Below are 27,199 nucleotides of genomic sequence, written 5' to 3' on the forward strand. Positions count from 1 at the left end.
TTTACAAACAAGAGTCTAAGCTACTTCATTCCAAATCAAGTTCTTTAAATTCGCAATAAATTCAATTATATTCCCACCAATACATGAGCTTCCAATTTAAGTTTGCCTATTTATTTACCTAATAAGTAGAAGAGACAAAATCATTGATATCAGTTATATCAATATTTGCAACATCTCTTCTTAGATAATTTCACATATACGTATAATCCATAGCTATGCATAGCTAAGATGTTTCGTCCTATCTTTTACTTTCAACAAAATTATTTATATATATTAAAAATTCTAGTCTTATTTTATATAGAAATAATCTCTATGTAGTTATAAAAAAATTTCAATCTCAATTTAGATTAATTATAAATAAAAATAAACTCTATATTTTACTGTATTATTATTTTATTTTTTTATTTTATTTATATAATATAACAAAATATTAACGTAATTTATCTTTGATTGTTATCATTTTGTCAATAATAATTAACAATAACTAAAAGAAATTTTAGTTCTCAAGTTTCTATTAAATTATAATATATATAATAAATCAAAAGTTTTACTCTTAATATTTATTTTTCAATAGTTAATAAATTTTGAATTTTGAGTAGGAAACAAATTGGATCGAGAGCCCATTAAGAGATCTCCAAACCTAAGATATATTATTTTAATAGATGATAAATTGCGCAACCAGCCCATTGACCCATATTGTGATTGCACCAGGTCCAAAATCATCAACAATACCGGTCTTTTATTTTGAATAGACTTTTTCTTTTTCTTTTTGGAGGGATATTTTGAATAAAACTTGAAATCTCACTTTTCGCATTTCAATGTCCTCTTTCTATATATATCAACTTTTATTTTAATAAGTCATTTCATAAAATAAAATTTTAATAATTTTTTTTAATTTTAAAGATAATGTCAAAGAATTAGTTTAACTCTCTATTTTGAGAGAGTCAAACAACTTTAAATATAATAAATATAATACAAACTTTTATATGCTTTATTAATTAATATTTATAATTTTTTATTAATAAAAATTAAAAAAACTAAAATCATTAATGTTTATTAAGATAGGAATAAAATTAGAAAGTGTATTACATCTAAATAAAAAATATGTGAATTTTTATATTTAAAATTTTTAAAAAAATATATATGAATTTTTATATTTAAATTTTTTTTAAAAGTATTTTTATTATAGAATGACGCTCTTCATAATAAAAGATCTTATTATAAATTCTGAGAAATATATTTATTATCAGATTTAAGTACAGACAAGGTCATTTTTGTATTTCTTCTAAATTATTACGTGATATAGGGTCCATCATAGACAAGCTGTTCTACAAATCTACGTATATGAGAGGACCAGAATAATTTCCATTGAAGACATTTGATTTCCCAAGAAAAAGAAAATAAAAAGAGAGAAAGAGAAAGGAATTGTTTTGTAACTTTTTGACCAAGGAACCCAAACGTGGGCTTGCAGGTAGAGGCATGCAAGGCAGTGTCTGTGTCTTGATGCATATTGTCCTTAACCTAATATCCTAAACCTATTATCCCCATTCACTCATCTACCAACACACTGCTCTCTCAGTATTCAGTACAGTAGTGAAGTTATTATGAACTATGGAGCCCCCACCCAACTACTTTTTCCCTTTTTATTCTGTTTTTTCTTTTCTTTTTTTTCTCCTCTATTTGAATTGTGTTTTGACTGTAAATGATATAGTGTTTAATGTTTAAGTCACACTGCCCTTTGCCAGACAAGATGTGTAAGGAATTATTCCTTGCACGAGGGCACCTTGCCCTGCCCTTCTTTGCCGGCAAGTTAAAAGGGGAGGTGAATTTTTTATTGTCTGCCATCAAAATTACTTCTGGGATTTCTTTTCTAAAGGACTTTCAATTTTAATTACGTTTAAAAAATGGATTGATGAGTTCATGAACCATAATTTCACTTTTTTCTTGTTGAACTTTTATCATAAAAATTATGAACCCTCGTTGATGTTTGACAAATTGAAGTAATTGAATTTCAAGGTTTTTAATGTAGTAGTGTATGAATCTCCAATAACTGAGCATATAAGTATCACATGTAATTATCTGTCAACCTTGGATCATTATATGTATAATTATCCACCTCCAATTACTATCTATACCCTAATAGTGTCACTTTAAATAGCTAGACTTGTCATTGATAAAACTACTATTAATATTTTTCTATTTTGGTGGATATACATGCATATTCAAACTGTTGTTTTCAGTTTCCACATTGACAAACAAGTAAGATTTAAGTAATTTGGAAAAAGACTTTCAAGAATTGGTAGATAAGCTGTTTAATAATTAAAGAAAACAAGTTTGGATTTGTCCAGTCTGGGCTGGTTGAGGCAGCAACCCTAACTGAAGTATATAGAACCAAGAAGATTGCCATCAATATGCATATTAATTAGAAGCCATGACATCATTAATTGTTCTTATCAATGGTCCCAAAAGCACATGTTATACTATTTGATGAAAGTTCTTTTTTACCTTCGTTAAACTTTAATTAGATATGGTCCCCAATACTTGGGTAGCAGTTTTCTCAAAAAGCTTCAAATATATTTAATCAATCTATTGCAAAAACTTGTTACTTCTGTACGTTCAGATAAAATTGGTAAAGACTGGGAACTAACCTGAACTAGTTAACCCAATTTCAGAAATGCAATTTGAAAAGAATTTTATGAAGACATGTCGGCCCCAGTTCAAACTTTTCATTCAAAAGTGTTTTGAAAAGCTAGGATAATTGCTTCAAATAAGAATCTAAATAAATCTTTTGAATTGACTGAAATCAGATACATATATATTCGCTAAAATGCTAATGGACAAAAGAAATTTCAAGTGTAATTAGTAAGAGAAATGAAACTGCTAAACATGCATTAAAATGTGAATGGAAATAAAAATGCCCCATGATCATGACCTCATACTTTCCTTTCCTTTGTAAAAAAGATTCCTTAAAGATAAGCATATGTCATCCGTGTATTAAAGTCCAATAATATAACCTTGGAGCACATGGCATGGACATGGAAAAAATTGTCCAGCAATAAGCATCATGCTCTAGATTTCAGAGAGAGGAAAAGCTACTTCTGCAGCAAATGCTCACCCCTCCATTCTTCCCCACACATGGAAATTTAAAGTGAAGAGAGAAAATTTAAAAGAAGAAATGAATCTGTGGCTGGTTCAGATGGGAATTTATTTTCCAATCTACTATTATATATGCAGATTCAAATTTCATAGTCTTAGAGTTCAAATTTTAACAGTATTTAAAAAGATACTTTTTGAATATATGATATATTTTGAAAAATTAAATTGATTAAAAGTGTCCCTAAAATTAATTTGTTTACAATCCATAATTTTAAAAGTATAAAAACAGAAAAGCCTGTCACGTTATGATAACACCTATGGAAATCCAAATTTCGAGAAAATATAACACTAACCCATAAGGACCCCATTTCATGTGCAAAAGCAAAGGTTACAGGACAACTTTGATGAGGACAAATTTTACTGTGAGGTGGAGCAAAGAAGTAGCTGACTAGTGGGTCTATACACCATGCAATGTATTGTACCGTTCCCATATATTTTGCTGCAGGGTCCTGTCCAAGAAAGGTTTATAAATTTGCTAGCAATAAAAAGAGTGGGGATTTGAAATGTGTCGTAGGAGTGTGACAGTAGACAGATAGGACTGTGGAAGTTGACACATGAATAATAAGTGTCTATGAATTTGTGTTGTGTGTGTTTATATATACATATATATAACTAGTTCTGGCAGTAACACATTTTAGGGTTCATTTGTTTGTCATACCAGCCATGGCAGGGTTCAAACACTTGGTGATTGTTAAGTTTAAGGAAGATGCAGCTGTGGAAGAGATTGTGAAAGGGATGGAGAAGCTGGTTTCTGAGTCTGATCTTGTCAAGTCCTTCGCGTGGTGAGTCTTTTACATGAATTCTTGTGCTTCTTTGTATCACCTAGATAATCAACATTATAATAAAAGAGTTATTTTCTCTATCAAGTTTCTTCATTACTGTGGAACCCAACTTTCTATATCAGAATATAGGTTATATAGTACTAAAGTCTTCCTTGAGATGGCTATAATATTTATTGATCCTTTCTGGCGAATTATATAGTCTCCTAGAGATTACCTTTTTATCTACGAAAGTTGAGATATGCATTTATCGCTATAGGAAAGACCTATATTATATTTATTTAAGTTTATAATATATTTATTTAAGTATATATATGAATAGATCGGTTCATTAACAATACCAATATAAATTTGAAGATATTGATAGGGTACTCAAGAGGTTTGTTTGAATTTGATTAACAGGGGACAGGATTTGGAAGGGCCAGAAATGCTCACACAAGGTTTTACTCATGCCTTCTCAATGACATTTGACAAGAAAGAAGACTACACTGCATTCCAAACCCATCCTAATCATGTTGAATATTCTGCTACATTTTCAGCAGCTATTGAGAAAATTGTGGTGCTTTTTTTCCCATATGTTCAGGTTAAAGCAACTGCATCCGCATGATCTATAAGATTGATCAAGAGAGAAATAAGAAAAAAGATGGTATCCTGTATGTTTTTTATGATATGTGTGTATCAACATATTGTGTATTTCCTTTTGAACTCTCCAGGAAATTTCAACATCAGCTCTTGTATCATGGAAATGCTGCTTGTTTTATGATCATTTTGCTTTCTTGATGAATAGACAGGCTAGCTATCCAACTGTGAGATTTGATATGTTTACAATTATTTACTTCCACCAATTAATTACTTTTGAATAATTTTATTAATGACCACTAGTTATTTTATTAATTTATTTTTTTATTATGCAATTTTCATTTTCATTTATAACGTGTAAATCTCTCATGAATGTAAATGATTAAAATTATAATAAAATCAAAACTATAAGATGATTAAAACAAAGTAAATTTAAAATTTAGTAACTAAACTGACCCATTATAAATTACCTCTATTGTTTAAGCAAATTCCTGGTAGCCAAAAATCGTGCTAGCTAACCTTGTCTGCCTCAATATTCTTTTCCAATTGACACCAAGATCTTAAAACAAAATGATTTTTTTTTTTTTTTAAAGTGCAAACTGTGGGCATATTTACACCAAAAACAGTTTCCTACTTCAATTATAATTTATAGAAAATGAGATATGGCTCATGCACATATGGGCTCATGATCTAGCAGTATGTGAAAAATTCATAAACAGATCAGACAAGGAAAGGTGACCAAACATGTGGTGCAATGACCCATCAGTCAGTGGGATATCTGAGTTGCTGAGGATTGTTAGAGAAAAGGAGGAGACATGAAGAATCTTAATAAGGATAGCATCCCCCCAAATAAAAATAAAATAAGGGATAGCAAAAGTACTATCAAAGAATAATTCCAGATCATGTAGCAGGAAATAAAAGTCATTGTGACATACTAAATTCCACAACACAAAGCCCCAGAAACGATCAAGTCAAAAGAAAAAAAAAAAAGTGAAGAAAATAATAAACAAGGAAAAGATAGGATAGAATGATTTATGGTAAATGTTCTTTCATTTTTGATTCTGAAAGATGCCATTGCCACCAGGGGATGAATAAACCAGGTACAAAGTGATACTATCCTCTGCAGGATTAAAGTGGATTCTCTGTTATCTACATCTGATCATCAAGACCAAGATTCCCAGCAAGTTTTTCTTTGCAATTTGAAAGATTAAACCAGCCAAGAAAACAGAGAAAAAAAAATGCAAACATTCAAGAAACTCAAGTTTATACATTATCTCCTTTCCATCCTCAACCTATGCTTCATTACTTGTCTATCCCATCACATTTCCACAAGTTTCTGTGGAAAAATCCCAATTCAGTCTCCTTTTCTAAGCTCGAATTCAACTGTTTCATCGTCACTATTAAAACACATGATTCTGTGCAGCTCTCAAAAACTGTTCTTCAGAACTTCTCTCGGTCTTTTTCCAGTTTCTTCAATAGATTATGCAACTAAAACAATAACTATTTCTCAACCTTCTTGCCCATCATCACAGCAGTTTGTCTCTCCTTCTCTTCTTTCAGCTGGTTTTCCAACTTCTCCAATGCTTAATTCACTTATTCTCTTCAACTGCTCGAACAAAAACTATCCTATAACATCATCTTTTAGTAACTGCAAGAACTTCAAGGCTTGTTCATCCTCTTCTGATACTCCTCATCAGGAACTTAAAATCCCTTATTCATGTTTACTGGTTAATAATCTTGATAAACTCGACAAGAGTTTTCATCCAAAAGACTTGAATTGTTCACATTACAGCAGGATTTATAGAAGTTCTTTGAATGATGATGATAACAGCATTGGATATGAGTTAGGGACAAGGATTTCTTTTGACATTCCTGATCATGTACCAAACATCTGTGATGAGTGTGAAAAGCCTAATGGAAATTGTGGAGTTGGACTGAAATGTATATGCCACCCTAAAGAGTGCAGTAAGTTCTTTAATCTCTTGAAAATTCAATATGTAGTGTGATTTTTTTCTATTTGCATCGTTGATCGTAATTGTTCTGATTTCAAAATTCTTTTCTTCTTTTTCTTTTCCCTCTGCAGAAAATAAGGTAATTTCTACGGCTGGATCAATCAAGCCCTCTGCTAACATTGTCATCTTCTCTATGCTTCCTCTCATTGTATTGGTTTTCTTCACTTCATGTAGCTAATGATTTGAGGTACAAAAAAACACTATGTACAAGTTCCTTGATATACTAATCTGATGCTAGTCCAGTACGCAATGTTAAATGCAACAGAAATTCAGGATGATGATTTCTCATTCTTCTTGTTTATTCCCTGAAATAAGATCTTGATGCTGAAATTAAATGATCAGATGAATCTTGAAACTCTTGATTTCTCTAAACTACATTACCATTAAAAGAAAATTTCCTAGCTACTGATAAATCGATTCTTTTTTTCCATTCTGTTTCAGATAGACTAACTGTTAGTCTGATACCTCCTAGTAATGGATAATAGCTAAAATCAAATAAACATGTTAACTACAGTGTTCAATTTTTTAACAGTATCCTAATCCTGTTATATTTCCATCTATAAATCTAGCCGATTATTAATATAAACCACTTGAATGGTTAAGTGTTAAAAGTTCAATTATCAGATAAAGAAAGAAAGAAATCTAGGCAATATAAGCTGCCAAAAAGAGATACAAACAACTATAATCCTGACAAAGCTGATTGCTATAATGGACAGACACATGCATAGCTTGCCAGAATTATCGAAAGAAATAGAATCCGCTACAGGAGTAACATTAACGCTAACATCCAAAGAAAAGAATCCAAATTTGAACAGTGCATGTAGTACCCACTTCAGAAATATGCAATGCACAAACCTTGAAACTTGTGAATTGACACTCCTGCAGCAAAAGTAGGTATAGTGCATCCATCTGGGTACCGTTAAATAATGCAGAGCAACTCTGGTGCATAATTGATACTGTAACATAAATAACAGCTGAAAACACCAAAACTTTTCTCAAGTATAAATTTGAAATGACCAGGCTATATAGTGGGGCAAAAAAATTCAATATTATTCAAAAAATCTTGGTGAAAAACCAAAGGAACAAACTGAACGATGGAGGAAAATAGATCAGCACTCTTTAATTGTAAAGTAAATCTCCTATATAATTCATATCCCAAATCAGGCACACAACTAGATGCTGAAAAAGCATATCAGCACAGTTGCACCATTACAATTGAAAAGGCAAAATAGAAGAAAAAGAACTAAGAAAAGTCTATTTTCTTTCATTCTCTGTAATTACTCATTTAAATAGAGATAGAAAGAATAAGTAGTTGACCTTCACATCAGGAACCTGAAATAGACCTTCTTCCAGGGATTAATACTTGTAATCCTTAACGTGAAGACTCTCCGCAGCACCCTCTCCCAGTTTAGCGTCACCCTTGTAAGAACCTAAAGTAGCTTCCGAATTAGCTTTGCATCTTACAAGGAAAGCAGCCTGTGCTTTCTTAATATTTTCCTCCTTTCCTCCCCATGCCTTGAGAGTACTCTGCTGAAGAGCACGGCCGAATGAGAATGTAAGAGACCAAGGCTTTTTGCCCTTGAGTTTGTTCATTGCGTTCAAATTTATAGTGGCTTCCTCCTCACTTTGTCCACCAGAAAGAAACACAATTGCAGGAACAGCAGGAGGAACCGTCCGCTGCAATGCCCTGACTGTATAATCAGCGATCACTTCAGGTTTTACCTTTGAGTTATCTGAACCTGGTGTGACCATGTTTGGCTTTAAAAGAGTTCCTTCCAGGAGGACATGGTGATCATTGAGTGCTTTGTAGCAAGCTGCAAGGACACGCTCGGTCACATCTGCGCAACAATCAATATCATGGGATCCATCAACCAAAATCTCTGGCTCAACAATAGGTACTAAGCCGTTTTCTTGGCAGATAATAGCATAACGTGCCAAGCCATTAGCATTCTCATTAATAGCAAGCTGAGATGGTTCAGTTGAACTAAGTTTTAGCACAGCTCGCCATTTAGCAAATCGAGCACCAGCCTCATAATACTTCTGGCAGCGCTCAGCTAGACCATCAAGACCAAGGGTTGAGGTTTCAGCATTAGTTCCGGCAAGCTGAACAATGCCCTTGTCGACTTTGATTCCAGGAAGAACACCATTCTTTTTCAGAATGTCAACAAATAGCTTACCGTCAGCTGTTTTCTGATAAAGTGTTTCCTCAAAAAGGATTACGCCACTAAGGCATTCCAGGGCACCTGGAGTGCAGAAAAGAAGCTCGCGAAATGCACGCCTATTTGGCTCAATATTCTCAACATTGATGCTAGCAAGACGCTTGCCAATTGTGCCAGTTGATTCATCTGCTGCAAGAATTCCCTTTCCAGGAGTGCCAATGTATGTGGCATTGGCTATCAGTTCATCTGTATGCACAAGGGGGAAAGAAACAAGTGAAACCAATGATTTATAACAGCATGATATTTTCTGTAGACAGAAGAAAGTAATCACAAAACCAACTAATCAATGATGAAAAAGAATAAAAAAGGATCCGAATAAACAGATTAATCTGACAAAATAACAAAAAAATAACATCTAACTATCATCTTAAGAATGCTATTTCTTATGATAACTAATCTAGCACATTACAAGCTGTGCATAAACTTTAATTTTGACAACTAAAGAGCTCCAGAAACCCCATGGGAAAAATCTCACAACTTTCCAGTAGCATCAACTGTGCACAAGCTTAAATTTTAGAGTTAATCTCTTTCATTGATTATAACAGGGGAAGCCAATGATTGAAAACAATATTGTCTGATTAATGTTGCTTGTATCAGCTTGAATCAGAATAAACAATAATATCTCAACAATATTCATATTATAAAATGTGACGATGAATAAAAAGAGAATAGCCCAGGAACATGCAAAAGAGGTCAATAACAAATTACCATGATACTTTCCCTTAAAGCAAGACATGTTTAATGAATGTTTCTTTAGTTTTCAGAAAGAAAAAAACAAAGAAATGCAAGAGTGTAATATGTTATATACAAAACCAGACTTCAAAGTACAGGGAAAATATATGGCCAGGGTAGAGGAATGCTTTTGCTTTGCAGCGTTTACTGCGGATTTTTTTTGTAACCTCTTGGTCACGGAACTGCCATTTCATAGGACATTTTCCTCGGATCATGTTTAATTCCCTGGAGAACAGGCATCTATTTTTATAATTTTGGGTGTTCTATTAGACCAAATGGCCCAAATCCAAATCTTGATTGAAACTGGGGCTGGAGCCTTATTAAAGAGGACATGCCATTGTGCCCAATGCCATTTTCTTCACCGTGCATGTCCTCAAACTGAACAGAAATTTCGGAAAAATCCAATTAACTAATAATAGGATAGGTCTTAAGAAAAAAAAATTTCATTTCATCATTTCACAATTTTGAGTATTTTTTGACAAAAAAAAGACATATAGATAAAAAAATATATCTCAAAGTTAAAAATTATCGATCGATAAAGATTCAACTATCTTTAGTCCGATCATCCATTATTATTATATTATTTGTATTTGATAATATGAATTTAGAGCTTTTTAACTCAAACCATCACTGTTTGATTATCAAAATCGATATCGTCATATCAACAATTTTTTAAATCACAATTTAACAATCAAACGATAAAATTATAAGTTGTTAAACTCTAAACTCATTTTATCAAACACATGCAACATGATAATGAATGACTAAAATTAAGATGGTTAAATTTTTACAAATTAAAATATTTTAATATTAAAAATATTTTTTTATCACAATTTATAACTACATATCTCTCTCTATTACGGTAATTTTTTTTTTTACAAAATAAATTTTACTTTGTAAATAATCACGATACTGAAGTGCAATCATGTGGTAATAGAAACAAAGTGATAATATAGTATGTAAAAAGAATAAAGTAACCATCGTTAGATGGCATTATTATTAATATTATTAATTTTGTGTCTTTTGTATTCAAAAACATGTACAGAAGTAATTATAATAAAAACATTAAAGTAAGTTTAATTATTTAAAATGTTAGAAATTACTTTAAGAGAAAGGAAAGTTGTATTGATAATTTGAGATGAAACTATGAGTCTGAGGTTCGGCCGATCAATGCAGCCGGTAGCCAACAGTTGGTAGCTGATTGTTAATAACTGATAGCTGATGACTGATAAATTAAATTATTTCGTAAAATTTTATTAACAGTTAATGTTAGTATGTTAAATAATTATTTGAGGTATAATTTATCGTTAAATATATTTTATATTTAATAATATAAATTAATAAAAATAATTTATAATAATTAAAAATATTATAGTTAATTTTTTTAGTTCAATTATATTTATTATTAAAATATCTATAAGTTTTAAAATAAAGCTGAGACTAAATCAGCTATCAACAACTGTTGTTTCTTAAATTTTTTACTAAATATTTTAATATAGTTGTTCAATGAGAAACAACTATTAGTTACATCAAATTTTTAAATCAAACACTCTCTTTAGATTAATATTAAAGGGAGATACATTTTAAGAGTATCGGAACTGCTTATCTATATTGTTTGTGTTGTTTTCTAAAAGGCTTTACCAACAAAGTAAGAAATATATATAATTTGAGAAGCCTTGAAGTTACATTGATTAGTTCAATTGAAACAAGAAAGCCTTTTGCTGGAATGGAGAAGGAAAGGGATGATCATGAGATCTCAACTATATCTTTAAAGTTAATAAATTTTTTAATAAATTCAGTCTACTATGTGGTATGCATAGATTAAATTAATTATATATTCATATATAATTTTTTTATTAAATATTATATTTATATTAGTTGATTTATTTATTACTATTAATTATCTATAATTAAAAACCAACCAATACAAATACAACACTTAATAAAAATTAATATATATTACTATACAGTTAGTTTCGTCTATGAATAATATAGTAAATTAAATTTACCTAAAAATTAAAGCAATGGAATTTCTTAACTCACCTGTTCACTAGAAAATTATTGAGAAGTTAGGCCCCTCTATTGTTGGTTTTGCCTAACAAATATAGAGCCTATATAGTTTAATGGTGCTTCTTGCCAACTTGACACCAAAACAAATCATTAGAGTTGGTCAATGTTGAGATCCAGTTGAGAAATTCAACTACAATGTACTTGCTAATTGGAGATGGAGATTCAAGAAAAACTGATGTGAGGGGGGAATCAAGTAGGCAACTGTCTAGTTTAGGATCAATCTTGGTGGCCCAAAGAGGTTGAACATATACTTTAGCTTCAACATTAAATTAACTACCTTCAAGTTTCATGACAAGTACTTTTAAATTTTAATGATATTGGTTCATATCTTTATGAAGCATTTTTTAGGGGGTTTTCTTTAAATATTTTATAAATAAATTGTTTTAATTATCTTTAAATAAAAAGCTCGGTAACTCTAGCTAAATTTTAATTCAAATACCTTGGAATTTTAAATTTTGTTAAAATAAGAAACATAGATGGTTATAAAATAAGAAAATTACTTCCATATGATAGTAAAAACATGTTATGTTTCCTTTTAAGAAAACCAATGATATTCAAATAAATTTTTAAATAGATTTAATCTACCACGTTATCTATAGACTAAATCAGTTGTACTGTAATATATTACTTTATTTATTAATTATTACATTTGCATTGATTGGTTTATGTATTACCATAAACAATTCATGATTAAAATTTAATAGATGAAAATACAATAATTAATAAATGAAATCACATTTCACCGTACAATTGATTTAGTTTGCGGATGATATGACAGATCGAGTCTATCTAAGAATTTATGCAATATACAGTGTAGAAAGAAAAAAAAAATAAAATGAATGTGGAACTGGAAGGACAATGATGGCCTTTAAACAAGGAAAAATAGTGGTCCTAAAAATAACAGGCGTGGTAATTGTTGAACGATGGCTAAGGTGTCTCTCTCTCTCTCTGGTTCATAAGGTTAGACATGAAGACAGCAAATGTATGATGCCATGGATTGACCGGCACCACCATTTCTAGAATAGCAGAAAGGCAAAGGATGCTCTTAATGATTTAACAAAGTGGGCACATTCAACTTCCCTTTTCCAAATCTTTATTTTCCTATCTTGAAGCAACCCATGAATAATGGTTTTCACTTGCTTGTCAAGAAGTTGAATGAAATGAGAAAATTTGGTAAAGGACTTTGAATTTCTTCACACTTGTATATCAGTGTGCTAGAGGACCTAACATTGAATTTTCATGACATGTTCTACTGCATTTCATTTGACTAATTCCCAATGATGGCTTCATGAATCAACTTTTTATCATTTTTATTCATTTCACATTTCTTACTTGTATTCATGGCCCAATACAAACAACTAGATTTCACATTCTTAGCCACAAATATTCTCCTGACAGTTAGGAGTAGCTAGCTAGTCCCATCAGTATCCCTCCAAGAATTGGAACCAAATGGCTACAACTTTTTCTTAGGAAGAGATCTATAGCTTGCCAACCAAATGAGACATCACTTTTGAACCTCCATTGACATCCAACTAGAGATGGTCCGTAAGCAGTAGCATAGTTCTTTTTTTTTTTCTTTTTTTCCTTTCACTCCTTCAATTTACTGAACGACTGAAGACGGCTCTCCGCTTCTGATAAAACTCAATCCGAAGCCTTTAAGTGATGACACTTTTGGACCTCTACCAAATGCTTTTATTTAGCTGTAGAGGTTTGCTGAATGGAGTTCACATATATCTATTAGATTCAATAACTACAATGCCAATGATGTCTGGGTGTCAAGACAATGACATTTTGGTTCATATAGCCAAAAAGAGAAACAGAGAAATACAATGAGTAAAGTGAGCACCCTTATAAGCAACTTGTGGCGGGGGAGGGGCCTCAAAGGTTACACATTGGTGGAATCTTATGTGCCCTTCTGATTGTGCAATGAAAGAACTGAATCAGAGTACAAATTGTCTAAAAAGTTTTGAAGTGCAAATCTACAGTGGGTAACTGGAATTCTGTCTGCCCTTGAGGAAGGTATTGGCTTTAATGGTGGTCCAGATAGTAACATGAACACTGAGGGGACCATGAATGTTCAAGGAGACCTAAGTGGAGGCACCCAGTTTACCTCTAAATGAAGTCAGAAAAGCAAAACAAAACAAAACAAGAATTGAAGAAGAGTGAGATGCTCTTTGAATTGAATTGAAGTTGACTCACGTCATGTCCAAGTTCACAAGCTTGCTCAAAGTTGGTTTAATTTGTAGGGAGCTCTTAAATTTAATTGCTCATACTCTTTAACTGCTTCAAGCTGTTTTTTTTCCTTTTTATATTTGTAGTTTTGTTAGGCTCTTTATCATCTAAACTCGAACTTTATACGGTTTTAGAGATAACTTCAGTAAAAATGTAGTTTCTACAGTAAAAATGCAAGATTCCCAGAAAATAATTTTATTGAATGCTCAAGAAAGCACTGTGTCCTTTGATTTAGAAAGAAAAAAAAAAAGTGCACTGTGTTCTCATGTGATTCAACTTTATTTGGTCCTTTTAAGGCCAAAAGCAATCTACAGTAATGTCTTTCAACATCTCTTTAGCGCCCCTTTTAGCACATCTTCATTGATATCCTTCAAAATCCCCCAAAAAAGTTCATTTAGGTGTTTTCTTTTTTTTTTTTTTTTTTCTTCATATTTTCAAATAAATAGGGACCTCCTCAATCATTCCCATCCACATAATTATTAGCCTTTTAAAACATTGGACATGATAAAATTTGATAAATCTCATGCAATTCTTGGTCTTGAAATAAATAAACAGAGAAATAGAAATAAACAAATAAAGCAAAGAGACAGAAACATCAAAAATTAAGAACAATATATTTCCTTTTGTATCTCATTTCACATATCTGCAACTAAGCAACTAAATTATTGCTCAAGTGATCAAAAGAATTCTAAGTTTCTATACCTTTCAAGAAGAAAGCAAAACAAATAGAAGGTGGAAGAAAAAGAAAAATTAATCAAAAGCTAAGATTTCAAACACGGAGAGAGGGAGAGAAAGACAAGAACAAGAAAATGAAACAAAGTCAGTTTTCTTAAAGCAAAAAAGAAAAAAATAAAAAAAGAATATCTTCAAGGGTTCTTACAGGCATAGATCAACAAAGAGAATTCAACTCTTTCTTGATCTTTCTGAAGCAATTTCTCCTCTAACCATAGTCTGCTATCCATTCCACTTCTTGTCCTGAACATGAACACAGCAGAACCAGAAGCAGGATTATAAAACCAATCATGGACATCCCACATCAGGTCAACAAGCAAACCATCAAGAAATATTGATTGATTTCCTCTAAAGTTCCACTGCAGCCTCTTAACACGAATCACCATCTTCTTGTCAATACATACTGATAAAACCGGATACTTTAGACCTTCATTTTCTCCACTACATTTAATCAATATCTCATGTTGCATTCCTTTATCACAAAACTGTGCTTTCGTTGCATACAAAGTATTGCCTGAACAATGTTCTTGCCTTGAGATGAGACTTGTTTTTGCTACCGGAGTAGTTACTTTGAGCTTCTTGTTGATAGTTTCGTCCCCAATATCTCCCAGAATAAGACCTATTTCTGAATCAACCATGACCAAGACATAGAACCCATCAACAGGTGCAGGTCCTGTGTCATATCTAGCAGAAGAAAGATCCCAGAAAACCTCGATCTTTGAATTATCAGATTCGATGACTTTGCTGCCTCTTTTCTTCCTGAACAGTCTTGTGCTGGTGTTGAGTTTGAAAGATGTTGAAGGATCAGTGCCAAAGTTTATGTTGAGGCCTTGAGTTGTATTATTTTTGCACCAAGTAACTGTGGCCAAGAGTTGTTTTTGAGTGGAGAGAATGATTTTATATAAACAGGTGACTGCATTTTGGATTGATGGGATTAAACTTGGAGATATACAAACATTGTTTGAGTAGCTAGAGCATGAAGGATGAGATATATTTATAGCATTTTCACTAAAACAAGAAACTATATCTCTCATTGTACAAAACAAATACAAATTCTTGATTTAAGGATGATTTAGAAAAACTGCAAATTGGGTTCTTGAATTTTGACAGAAAATGTGAGAGAAGGAGAGAACAAGAATAGAGAGAGATCTAATGCTTTGGAGTTTTTGGCCAAATGCTAGAAATGAAAATTAGTAAACATAGATAAAGAACTAGACCAAATTAGGTTGCTTTTTGAGCTGCCTCTCTTAAATTTTTTTCCACTCTGGAAATCCAAATTCCTGACAAATTTAATATGCTATCTATGACAAGAATAAGAGTCATCATGCTCACCTTAAAATCTGCCTCTCATTCCTGTAGAAACAGAGTTTATAAGGGAAAAGAGAGAAGAGAGAAAGGAACAATAGAAGTGGAAGATTGAAATAGAAACTTTCAGGAATATTTTATTTAATCACTACTTTTGACAGTTCATATCACACAATAAAAAATTTAAAGAAAAAAAACAAATCAAAAGGAAAGAAAGAAAGAAAAGAAAGGGAATAGAAAAAGATGTTTGGACCTGGTCTGGTCTAGATATCAGCAGCACCAACTTTGTGACATGATCATAGTTTTGCCTTTAATTTCATTCCTTGGCTTAAGTGATTAATACAAAGGCTAATTAAGTAATAATTAAAGAAGGAAGGTAAAATGTTGAAGTATTTTTAGTAATTGATCATTCTTCCTGAAAAAACTATAGAAAGTGAGATTAAGGTCCATAGCAAAGAGTTGGGCAAGTGGTTTTAGGACAGTTAAAACATAGAGGGGTCTTAGGAAGATATTTTAGGTACCATGTGCTATGTGTATGTTGTGATTTTACTAGTAGATAGATATTTTATTTTTGTTTTTATTGTTTTTACCAGAAGATAGAAATTATATATGGGGGCAGTGGGTTGGGCATGAGCATGAGCATGATAATAAAATGTTGGCCCCCACCAAATAAATTTAGTATGTAGACCCACCAACTCCTCTCCCAACATACCTTATGATTAATAAGGAAAAAGATAATATTTACCCCAAAAAAAATTAATTTAATTAAAATCTCGAATTAAAATTTTAAATATATAGCTGCATTAATAAAAGTACTACCCGACACGTTCTAAATTAATTTTAAATATATATATACCAAAAAAAACTTAATAAAAATGTGTTGTATCCTTGTTTTTGCTGCTGTTGGGTTATTTCTTTTTAAAATGTTGAGAGCACAGACAGTTTACACAAAAGAAAAATAAATAAAATGAAAAGGTCATAACATAATGAAATATGAGTTTGAATATTCTAGAGTAGTGAATAGTGATGGTCTCCATGTTCCATCCTTCAATACAAAGATATCATGTGGCTCAAGTTGACTAAAATCAATGCATGTATTCTGTATTTCTTATTAAATATTTTGGGTCAATAGCCACCTCCCCTTCTATTCCCTCCTCTAATTACCCCATTATAAAATAAACTCTCACTAAGCTAATATTAACTTTTTAGGCATGTTTACATCAAATTGTTTCTTTCATAATAAAAACAAGAGTAAAGTGAAAGGCTCTATCAATCTTGATTAAAGTTGCATCAGACATTCCACAAGAGAAAAAGAAAAAGAAAAAAAAAAGTGGTTATGATATAATCATTCAAAAGCTTTAAAGAAAAGAGAAAATTAGAAGAAATAGAAAGACAAGACTTGTGATTAACTCTTTTGTGGGTGTCAATGTTGTCACAATAATTAGTTTGTTAAAACAAACATAATTATGGATAATGATAGAATTAGATTGGAGAAAAATAAAAAATTAAATATTGAATTAAGAATAGACAGAGCGATGGAGAAATCACTCTTAAAAGACACCATTAAAGTTATAATTTATCCAATTATATTTTGATATATGAAATTTATAATGTGATGTTACATATATATATATATGACATTATATAACTGGTATGTGGATACAATAACAAGGGCAGACATTTTTTCGCTCTGGAACGAGGTTTAATTTAGTTGTCAAATTTTATAGTCTTATTTAATTTGATCATTTTTACATTTATAATAAATTTAATTTCTAAACTTTTTTAGTAGGTTTTAATTTAGTTCTTTTTTTAGAAGAGTCAGTTGGACGTGTTATAATAAAAGCATAGAAAAAAAGTAAATTGAGCCTTATTCTATTTTTAAGTTAAGAATTTGTTATAAGTATAATCTTTTTTAATAAATATAAAATCTATTAAAATCACTAAAACCAACTTGTCATGATATTATCTTTCTACCACTACTACTAATATCTTTTTAAATAAAAATTACTAACACTATTATTAAAAGATAAAAGCATAGATGAGAATCTAAAATGTAACACCCTCGTCATCGCCTCTTCATGAATATTCGCACTATTAGTTTTACCCATCAATCAAGAAAACAATATATACACAATCAACCATTCAGTATTCACAAATACATCAATCCATTGTAATAAATTGAATGCAATCTAAGAAATCAAGTTCATTGCCAGCATCAAATCAAATTGAGCCCCACTCGAAAGTTGAAGGCTGAAAAATGAAGGAGACTGCATGGCATATGGCAGTCTCCCACAACAATTTTAACAATTGAAGCATTGGTAAACATTTCTTATTTGTTTTAGTATTCTGGTGATATCCCCACCCATAATATCTGTGTATTAATATAGTTTCTGTTATTGCTCTAACAATTCTGATACACTTCATACCAATTTCATCATTCACCCATTTATATTTCTTCCCTTTTCAAGAAAATAAAAAAATAAGAGACATTTTTCATGACTTTTATTGCTTGGCTCATTATATTATTTTCATAAAATTGTTTTTTTTTTTCTTTTCATGTAGTAAATGTTCTTAAAGGGATTATTACCTTTAATAATATTAGGTGAGAGCAACATTAAATCATATGATGATTATTTTCTCTTTTCTCTTTCAATGTTTATAACATTTCAAGCTTAAAATCTTATCAACTTTTCAAGAACCATTTGCAAATTTTCCACTCTGAGCTAAATTCTCACTAGCATTTCACAACAATATCCGCTCCTAAAACTCAAACCATCAATGGTAATGAATTATAGGAAGATTTTCGCCTAAATATATATATATGGTCTTTTTCGTAAATGTCATAATTAGCGGATAAAAATAAAAAGAAATAAATTATATCTTTTAACCAATAAAAATATAAATATCATTATCATATAGCCATTTTTATATTCATTTGTTATTATTATGAACTATAAAGTATCTCATTGTCATTAAAACAAACCATATATCTTTATATAAAAATTTATCAAAATCACATATAAGGTATTTTTATTTTCCCACTTTACATTATCACATATGCAAATGAGAATCATGAGCATGCATAAAAGGCATGAAAATAGAGTTGCAAGATGAAATAGAAAGGATATGTAATTTGTGAAGGGACACCCATAAGCACCACAGAAACCTTTTCATAGACTGATAGATATATTATCCTAAGACTATCAGATTTATTTTATGTTCCTAACTTATGAACTAAAAATGAAGTTTAGAAAAAAGAAAAAACAAAAAATACTAACTAAAGTTTGATGATTAGTGCATAAAGCTTGATCGATCTGTCATCATTAACTCATAAACCAGGGTTAGCTAGTCCTTCTTTTTTATTTTTTTGGTAATAGTTCAATGTCCAACTTTATTCCTTTGTTTGGTTGCTGAGAAAAAAGATGGATTCCAAACTTTCTTTCTTTATCTTTTTCCCTTTCTTTCTTTCATCTAACTATATAATATCAGTTAAGATAAAGTGATGTATATTTCAAGAAGTAGTTGTCTATGTAACTAAAACACTAATTAATAAAGAAAATCTGAGAGAGTAACAAACAATCATTTAGGAAAACAGAATCCCACTGATATGAAATGCTTCTCTTTTGGCTTTATATGGTTCCAAGAAATTCTTCTCATCTCCACCCCAAAAATCCATTAGCATCTTTCTTTGCTTCTCTCTCTCTCTCTCTCTCTCTCTCTCTCACATCACACTTCTTAAATAATATTTCCAACTTTTTCAAAAATAGATTAATATGTGTATATATGTATTGGTAGCCCCTGATTTGAAGCTTCATGAAAATTCAGTGAAGGGAATTTCTGAAGAACATTACACATAAAAGAGAACATATTGGGTTACAAAAATAGAAGCCAGCTCACTTTGCAACTTGCAGATTATTAGGGTAGTGTTCATGATACTTTAATCTACTGCATCAAACTATTTTTTATAAGGTCGATTGTTCTTATTTGTGCCAAAACTGCTGCTGATATCATTGAATGTCGTCAATTTGCATACCCACTCTTTTGTTATTAGATGAATCTACATGTAACAACTGTATCCAACATTTAAAATGGAGATGAATAATAATATCTTTTTAAAAAAAAAAAAAAGAAATTAGAGAGAAGTTATTGAAGTATTACGAAGTTGTCAGGATTTAAAATTTTCACTTATTATTCGAAAAACTGTTAAATAAAACAGAATTTGTTAAATATATATTTATATTCATATAATATGGAGTCATTCTAATATACCATAGGTGTACCTTATTATATAAATTTATAAAATTAATTTTATTTTAATTTTTATAATTTTAAAAAATAATTAAATACTAAATTAATCAGTTATACATAGTACTTATTAATCAAATATATTATCTTTATTTATTAAATTTTTTTATTCATTTTTAGAATTTAATCAATGGTATTTTACAACTATGAAATTCACCTACATAATTTTAACTTGTATAAATAACTAAAAATTATATATCATTTCATTGAAAATTTAATTAATAAAATGATGTATGTAATTAATTAATTATTTAAAAATATACTGATTAATTATCTAAAAATTAAAAAATACATTTATAATGGTAGAGTACCACAGTAGTATTCTAATAAAATCCAATAATATAATGTGTCTATAAATTTTATATATAAGCATAGAGTTTTCATTAAAAACTGCCCATTGATCTTGATAATAAAATAAATCATTAGAATAGTAAGTGTTGCATACAAAATTAGTATGTAATACCACTGAATGGTTAATTTTAGAGGAAGGGGTAAAAAAAAAAAAAAAAGCAAGTAGTCAAGTAGAGAACTAAGAAATTGGAGTCAGAACTAACACAAAACATATATTATTTTTAGTTAAGCAACTAACTATTTATTATTATTTTAATGTAGACTGTAATCCTAAACAGCAAACCATTTCCTTAAACTAAGGGGAGATCAAATAAGCAATTTGCTCAATCCAAAGAACAATTAAAAGCTGACTTGCAAATATTGCCTTCTTAATTATCAATGCAACAAGACATTTAAAAACCTATTAATTAATAAAATAATTATGATTAGTGGTGAAAACCCAACACATGAACAATAAGCATCAACTACTTAAAAAATATATCTTCTTTGCCTTATTTATAACCCAATATCCTCTCTCATTTAAATTATATATATATATATTTACATTTTGGTGAAACTATTAATCAATTGTAAAGTGACATCTCAGCTACTGATTGCATGTGATTTCATTTTATTTTTTAAGCTTTCCAAAGTTATTAATGAAATAGCAAATATAAGTCAGCTATATTATAAATTATGTAATGCTGCTAACTTAGAGTGAGAGAGTCTTTTGACAAATTTTGTTACTTGTGGCAGGTTGTTTGATGTCCTTTTCCTTGTTAGCAGAAACAAATTAATAACTGATCACTGGATGTGACACTATAAATTCCATTTTAATTTCTTGCATTATCTTCCAATTCCACTTTTGGAATTTGAACCGACAAATCTCATTGCATTCAAATTATATATAGTTCTCTCTCTCTCTCTCTCTCTCTATATATATATATATATATATATATATATATATATATATATATATATATATATATATATATATTTAAAATTTATTTTTTTGATACGTGTGTTTAATTTTTGACATATAAAATTAAAATTTATGTGTAATTTTGTAGCTTTTTCTATTAATTTATTGATTAATAAGTTACATTTCTAATTAAACATTTATTCTAATTCTAAAAAATAATATATTATTAATAAATTAATTTTCTAATTAAATAAAGATTAGATAATGATCATTCCGAAAGATAATATATTAATTATATTTTAATATTATATTAACTAACAAATTAGTTTTCTAATTAGATAATGATTCTAATTATAAAAATAATATTTTTAAATATTATATTCACTAATAAATTAATTTTTAATTATATAATAATTTTTAAAAATAGTATATCAATTACATTGAGTATTAATTTATATAATATTAGAAGTAATAAAAAATATTTTAAAAATAATTTATTGGTAGTATTAATTTAAAGATAATATTAATAAATAAATATTTTATTAATGTAATAATATAAATAAAATTTAAAAAAATTAAAGATATTTAAAAATAGTTAATTAATTATTATTTTTAGAAGTATTATAAATCAATAATAAATATTGAATAATTAATTTTATTGTATCTATAAATTTAATTTTATAATCGAAATAATAATAACGTTCGTATAACACACGAGTAGACGACTAGTTTAATTTAAATTCACATTTCTACAAGCATGTCACATAATTATAGTTGTATTTAAATTAAAAATTTATTTACAAACTTATGTTGTCAGGTTACGATTGAAATAAAAATATAGTGTTCATCAGTCGTTCGTCATACAAAATACTTTTGAAACATTATTATTATTATTAAAATTTAAAATTTCTAAGTGTTAAAAAAATCGAAATTAATTAGGAGATTATTATTTTCTAAAAGAACTCAATGATGTTTAAGAGGTGACATTCATCTCTTTGCTGAGCTAAATGAAAGGGAAGACAAAAGAAAAATTAAAAGAAAAGAAACTTGATTCAATTGAACACTAAGAAACAAAAATATTTTGGCATAACCTGATCAAAATCCAAAAGTCTTCAAATTGCCAAAGTTAAATGAAAAATCTAGTACTTGGATTTCCATATCTTTTCACCATCTTCATAAAATCTATTGTTTCCACACGAAACCTATATCATCGATTCAGTACCTTAACTCACAGTTTTGGGTTCCAGAATATGAACCCATGACAATAAGAAGTGCAGTGATCTTTGCATTTTTCTTCTTTAAATAAAAGGGGGAAAAAATGGTGCAAGTGAAAGTAAGTAAAACATACACAAATTACAATGCGCACACACACACACACACAAGAGCGCCACCATGATTGATTTCACTTTCCATCAAAATCAAATTCCCATGGTCTACTAGGTTAAAAGAGAAAGAATAAGGACAGAGCTATGTCTACAATGATAAGGAACACAGTGTCCTGGCATTAAGCAGATGCAGATAGTGAACAATCTCCTTGTTAAGGTAATCTAGAAAGAACAACAGCAAGGAAGATTTGAATCACAGTTGAGCAAAATAAAAATAAAATTTTGCTTGTGGAATCATTTTATTGATGTTACTCTTTGAAAAATCTCTTTTTTGTTTTTCAAAAAGAAAATTATTATATAATGCAAAATGAATGTTTTTCAATTTGTCTTAAGAAAAATGGACTTTTTAACTTTAAATGAAAGAAGACTAAAGATATCCATAGGATCGGGCAAACAACAACCAACAATAATATGATTGGAGCATATTTGATGTCATGTGAATATGTCAAAGGCTTCTAGCCTCATATTTCCAGACAATTATCATCCAAGAAATCACATTCCTGATGTCTAAAATTGTTAAATAAAAACATCTTACAAGAATATTGAAGCTGTAAATTTCCAACAGCTAAATAGATCTCTTACAGGAAGATCTTATGGAAAATAATATTTTTGGTTTCCGAAAATTGATTCAGAATAAAATTTACAAGAAATTCAGGCATGTAAATTTTAGTGATTTCTAATCCTGAAAATACATAATAGGGCATTAATTAGATACACTGAGTGGCACCACAATTATGTTAGTCGTTACCATCTTTTCATCCCAATTTATTTCTCAGATGATTCGACATACAAAACAATAATCACCTTTCCGCTCATTAGGAACCAAATTCGCAACAAGGTAGAGTATGATAATTTCATTAGATAACTCCAGACTGGCTACTAACTTAAAGACAGGTAAACAAAATGTTTGGGAACTGATCTCGGAAGGTGATTCCAATATCTGTAGAAAACTTATCAAGTTCAAATATGATAAAGGAAAACCCTTCGCAGCTGCAAGCACCCAGTACTAGATGGGACTGAGATAATTAGCAAATCTACCTGTCATCAAGAGAAAGAAAGCATAAATCCCTAGATTAATGCTTCAACAGATATGGAAATGTTATGTAACACTCAGCACCCCAAAAGTGGAAGCACAAACTATTGATGCCTTTTAGGTCTTAAGATCTTTGCAAACATTGCTTTATATGAATAGGCAAACATATATCTTCCTTATACTTGAAAATAAAGTAAACTACACAAAGATCGAGCACATAAAGCTCATAACTATATTTTTTTGAACCATTAGTAGTAAAAATGCAACTTCATCATGTTAAAGGAGCTAAATCCACTAATATGAATTACAACAGAAGATAGTATGTTGAGCATTACCAAAACAAAGCTAAACCAACAGGCTTGAGCAAATTGCAAATATAATTTCACCAATTTCACTGTTTTGATAATAAAATAGGTAGAGTGTTGTGTTATGAGTCTGATTAGCTTCATTGTATGAACTCTCTTTTTTTTCCCTTTCGCGTCTCACTTCAGTAAGGCACGTCCCTACGCTTGCACCTAGGCTCTAGGACCCTTCTGCCCCTTGTGCCTTTAGGGACTATGATTTTCATAATAAATTGTACCAGCATTTTAAATCGTTCATTAGAAATTCGATGTCATTTCTTCTACAAGCTTCTTTTTCCTTGCTATCCAAAGAAATTGATTTGTCAAGTTGGCAGATACAAATAACACTCAGGCAAAACTGATCTTCAATTCCTAATCAAGTAATCAAGATATATTTCAAAAAACTCAACTAAACCTTAAACAGATTGTAAATGCATGTAGCTTCAATATTTGTTACTATCTTTACAAAAGCACTTTGAACAAGATCCACATCCAATTTAAGCAGTCACCTTTGAGAATATAACCCTTCAAATTCTCAATCCCATCTCAATAAGGTGCATATTCTTAATATCTTGTTTTCATTTTCATTGATCTCTAGCTGTTTCAATTAAAACATTTTCCAATCCCAACTCAATGATGTCTTTATGAATTTCAATCATCAGTCCGAGCAATCCAACCAATATTCGTGCAACTTATACCATCAATTCATGTATTCTAGTATTCTCTTTTCCCTCAATGACTAACTTCAGTCATTCTATAACAGCATCTATCTCATCAACTTCTCTTCAGAAGATTTTTCTTAATTAATGCAATGTAAACCTAACCATGGCCTGATTATGGATCGCAGTCATCAGTATTCACTTTTCTAAAATTAGTACCACGGGACTCTACATTAAAACACAGTGTCTAGTGCTCAGGAAAAGAAAACAGACATTGATAAGCATATTCTAAATTCCTACTGTTACAATACATATTCTTTTTCTTTTAATCATACTGCTTAGTGCTTACCAAATTACCATATCATATCCTACTGAGTAGTAAGCATCGCCAACTGCCTCCATTTTGAGTCATCCAACAATGTGACGTATAGAGGAGAACATATTGGAAGGGAAAAAAGTTTCCTCTTTTAAAACTATCCAATATTATCTCGAATCATTAAGCTTTAGTAAATCAAATTCCTTTAGAATCACTAATTTCTCCCAAATATAAAACGAAACAAACACCCAGACAGAGAGAAAGGTAAAGAGAAAATACCTTCGGCGGAGGTGCTGGCTTCACTGGGAAGCTTAGAAACAAGGCGAGAGGAAGCAACCACACTATGAAGTGGCAATAATGAACTCAATTCTCTCCGTAAAAAGCTTCCACTTTTCAATCAAATAACCAAACATTGGACAAAATATCAGATACCCACATCGAGAATTCACTACATAAGTCTTTTTAGAAAAAAATTATCGAAAATGTAACAAAAAAAAAATTACTTTAAAGAAGGAGGTGAAATTCGAGACTGGCGTAGAGTTAAAATGGGATTAATCGGCGAGCGATTTGAAGATGATATAAATACTCTTGTCGTTGTTGTTGTTGTTGTTGATGTTGTTGCTCTCCATGTTGCACGCATCAATGTTGAAGTGGATCTTCCTGCAAGTCCCAAAGTCGCCATTTTTTGGGTTTTTTTTTTCTTTGATTGTGAACCCTAAAACCTCTCATAAACCCCCAATTTCTAATTTCCCCTAAATCGTGTTGGATTTTACGGGTCCTGAGATTTGGGCTCTTTGTCTAAGCCTGGCCCTTGACATGGTCATTTCTAGTGCTATTGCAATTGCAACTATTGCAAGAATTCTCTCAGTTCTTTTTTCTTTTGAGTGCATTTTAAATGTTCGGAAAGAATGGAGTGAGCTCCCAATTTTATTTTATTTTAACTCTGAAGTCTCAATGGTCTAAACATTATTTTTTGGGCTAATTAGCCAAAAATCACCTAATTTTAAGAGTTTAAAAATTTTAATTAATATTATCAACTTTATCATAGAAATCACCATTCATCAATTTTCTTTTTTAAAATATTATTATTTTATTTTTTGAAGAAAAATAGTCAGCGGAGCAGATGCTGACTCATCCAATTAACAAAAAACGCATTGAATCACTTTTTCTCTGTTGTTTCAAGTTCAAACTTGTGTCCCTCTACTTCAAATTTGATCAACTTATTGAATCACTTTTTCTCTGAATTTATCTTTGAATCAAAACCCCTTTCTCTACATGGCTCATCTGGTCATCCCCCTGATTCTTGTTGGACCCATGCAACTATAGTTTATTTTGGTTTCATTATGCTCGAATCGCTGCCAACAGTGTCTTATACTAGCGTCTTGTTTAAGTAAGTCTGGGATTTGCGTCATCTCATTGGCAATTTCAAAATGTAGAGCCTGAGAGACGAACCAAAGAAGAAGTTGAACGTAAGGCAAAGTTGGATGAAAGTGCTTAGAAGCAAAGGCAAAGAGAGCGAGAAATAGAAGATAAGCTAAGGAAAGAAGTTGACTTGACGAGAGCAACTGATGTGTCTTCTAGGCCTTCTGAGCTTCATCCTGTGTCCCAACCCAAGCCATGAGCATCTTCTGCGGCTGCACTGCTGCTTCAGCCCCTGCAAACAAAAAATTGAACTTTATAACTAAATTTTGAAATATTTTTGAAAACGAAATTAACATGTTTTCAATATTTTTTTATATTAAAAGCATTTATTTTTAAATAAAAATAATATTCTAAATCTACCTTTAAAATATTAATTAAATAGAAAACAAAATATTTTTTTATAAAGTAAACATGTTTTGCAAATTTTACAAATTTTCTATTTCTTAAAACTAAAAAATAAAAATAGAAAAAATTCTCTAAAGATAAACAGACCCTTAAAATTTGGTGAGTTTTAAATAATTAGCCCTTATTTTATATCTTGAAAGATAGACAATTAAATTAAGTTAGTGAAAAAAAATAAAGTTTATTTTATAAAACAGATGGTTAATCGATCATTAATGATAATTATTAATTGATATTATATTATTATGAAATTTCAAAAAAGATCTTT

At 30.2% G+C, this 27,199-nt stretch overlaps 5 protein-coding genes across 5 annotated transcripts; 2 read left to right on the forward strand and 3 right to left on the reverse strand.

Moving 5' to 3' along the window:
• The first annotated feature begins 3,735 nt into the window (after positions 1–3,735).
• LOC8276107 (stress-response A/B barrel domain-containing protein At5g22580) lies at positions 3,736–4,829 on the forward strand. The gene is made up of 2 exons (XM_002533561.4): positions 3,736–3,938; positions 4,338–4,829. Exons 1-2 carry the CDS (start codon positions 3,820–3,822, stop codon positions 4,540–4,542), a joined length of 324 nt encoding a protein of 107 aa, XP_002533607.2. The 5' UTR covers positions 3,736–3,819; the 3' UTR covers positions 4,543–4,829.
• A 628-nt stretch (positions 4,830–5,457) lies between these two features.
• LOC8276105 lies at positions 5,458–6,807 on the forward strand. The gene is made up of 2 exons (XM_002533560.4): positions 5,458–6,479; positions 6,598–6,807. The coding sequence occupies exons 1-2, from the start codon at positions 5,753–5,755 to the stop codon at positions 6,702–6,704; spliced, it is 834 nt and encodes a 277-aa protein (XP_002533606.1). The 5' UTR covers positions 5,458–5,752; the 3' UTR covers positions 6,705–6,807.
• A 745-nt stretch (positions 6,808–7,552) lies between these two features.
• LOC8276104 (fructose-bisphosphate aldolase 6, cytosolic) lies at positions 7,553–9,609 on the reverse strand. The gene is made up of 2 exons (XM_002533559.3): positions 9,454–9,609; positions 7,553–8,931 (listed from the first exon to the last, which is right to left on the reverse strand). The coding sequence occupies exons 1-2, from the start codon at positions 9,479–9,481 to the stop codon at positions 7,883–7,885; spliced, it is 1,077 nt and encodes a 358-aa protein (XP_002533605.2). The 5' UTR covers positions 9,482–9,609; the 3' UTR covers positions 7,553–7,882.
• Positions 9,610–14,374: 4,765 nt separating this feature from the next.
• LOC8276103 lies at positions 14,375–16,551 on the reverse strand. The gene has a single exon (XM_002533558.4). The coding sequence runs from the start codon at positions 15,543–15,545 to the stop codon at positions 14,646–14,648; it is 900 nt and encodes a 299-aa protein (XP_002533604.1). The 5' UTR covers positions 15,546–16,551; the 3' UTR covers positions 14,375–14,645.
• Positions 16,552–23,165: 6,614 nt separating this feature from the next.
• Positions 23,166–25,954, reverse strand: LOC8276106. Its single transcript, XM_015728021.3, has 3 exons — positions 25,611–25,954; positions 25,387–25,496; positions 23,166–23,796 (listed from the first exon to the last, which is right to left on the reverse strand). The coding sequence occupies exons 1-3, from the start codon at positions 25,787–25,789 to the stop codon at positions 23,765–23,767; spliced, it is 321 nt and encodes a 106-aa protein (XP_015583507.2). The 5' UTR covers positions 25,790–25,954; the 3' UTR covers positions 23,166–23,764.
• Positions 25,955–27,199: the final 1,245 nt, after the last annotated feature.

The sequence above is a fragment of the Ricinus communis genome, chromosome 8, assembly GCF_019578655.1.
Source record: "Ricinus communis isolate WT05 ecotype wild-type chromosome 8, ASM1957865v1, whole genome shotgun sequence".
Lineage (NCBI taxonomy): Eukaryota > Viridiplantae > Streptophyta > Magnoliopsida > Malpighiales > Euphorbiaceae > Ricinus > Ricinus communis.

Coding starts and splice junctions, on each gene's coding strand:
- LOC8276107 (XM_002533561.4), top strand. CDS start 3,820: ATGGCAGGGTTCAAACACTTGGTGATTGTTAAGTTTAAGGAAGATGCA. Junction 3,939..4,337: donor CTTGTCAAGTCCTTCGCGTG/GTGAGTCTTTTA, acceptor TTTGATTAACAG/GGGACAGGATTTGGAAGGGC.
- LOC8276105 (XM_002533560.4), top strand. CDS start 5,753: ATGCAAACATTCAAGAAACTCAAGTTTATACATTATCTCCTTTCCATC. Junction 6,480..6,597: donor ATGCCACCCTAAAGAGTGCA/GTAAGTTCTTTA, acceptor TTCCCTCTGCAG/AAAATAAGGTAATTTCTACG.
- LOC8276104 (XM_002533559.3), bottom strand. CDS start 9,481: ATGTCTTGCTTTAAGGGAAAGTATCATG. Junction 8,932..9,453: donor CTTTAAGGGAAAGTATCATG/GTAATTTGTTAT, acceptor TTGTGCATACAG/ATGAACTGATAGCCAATGCC.
- LOC8276103 (XM_002533558.4), bottom strand. CDS start 15,545: ATGAGAGATATAGTTTCTTGTTTTAGTGAAAATGCTATAAATATATCT.
- LOC8276106 (XM_015728021.3), bottom strand. CDS start 25,789: ATGGCGACTTTGGGACTTGCAGGAAGATCCACTTCAACATTGATGCGT. Junction 25,497..25,610: donor ATTTCACCTCCTTCTTTAAA/GTAATTTTTTTT, acceptor TTGATTGAAAAG/TGGAAGCTTTTTACGGAGAG. Junction 23,797..25,386: donor AGCCAGCACCTCCGCCGAAG/GTATTTTCTCTT, acceptor TCTTGATGACAG/GTAGATTTGCTAATTATCTC.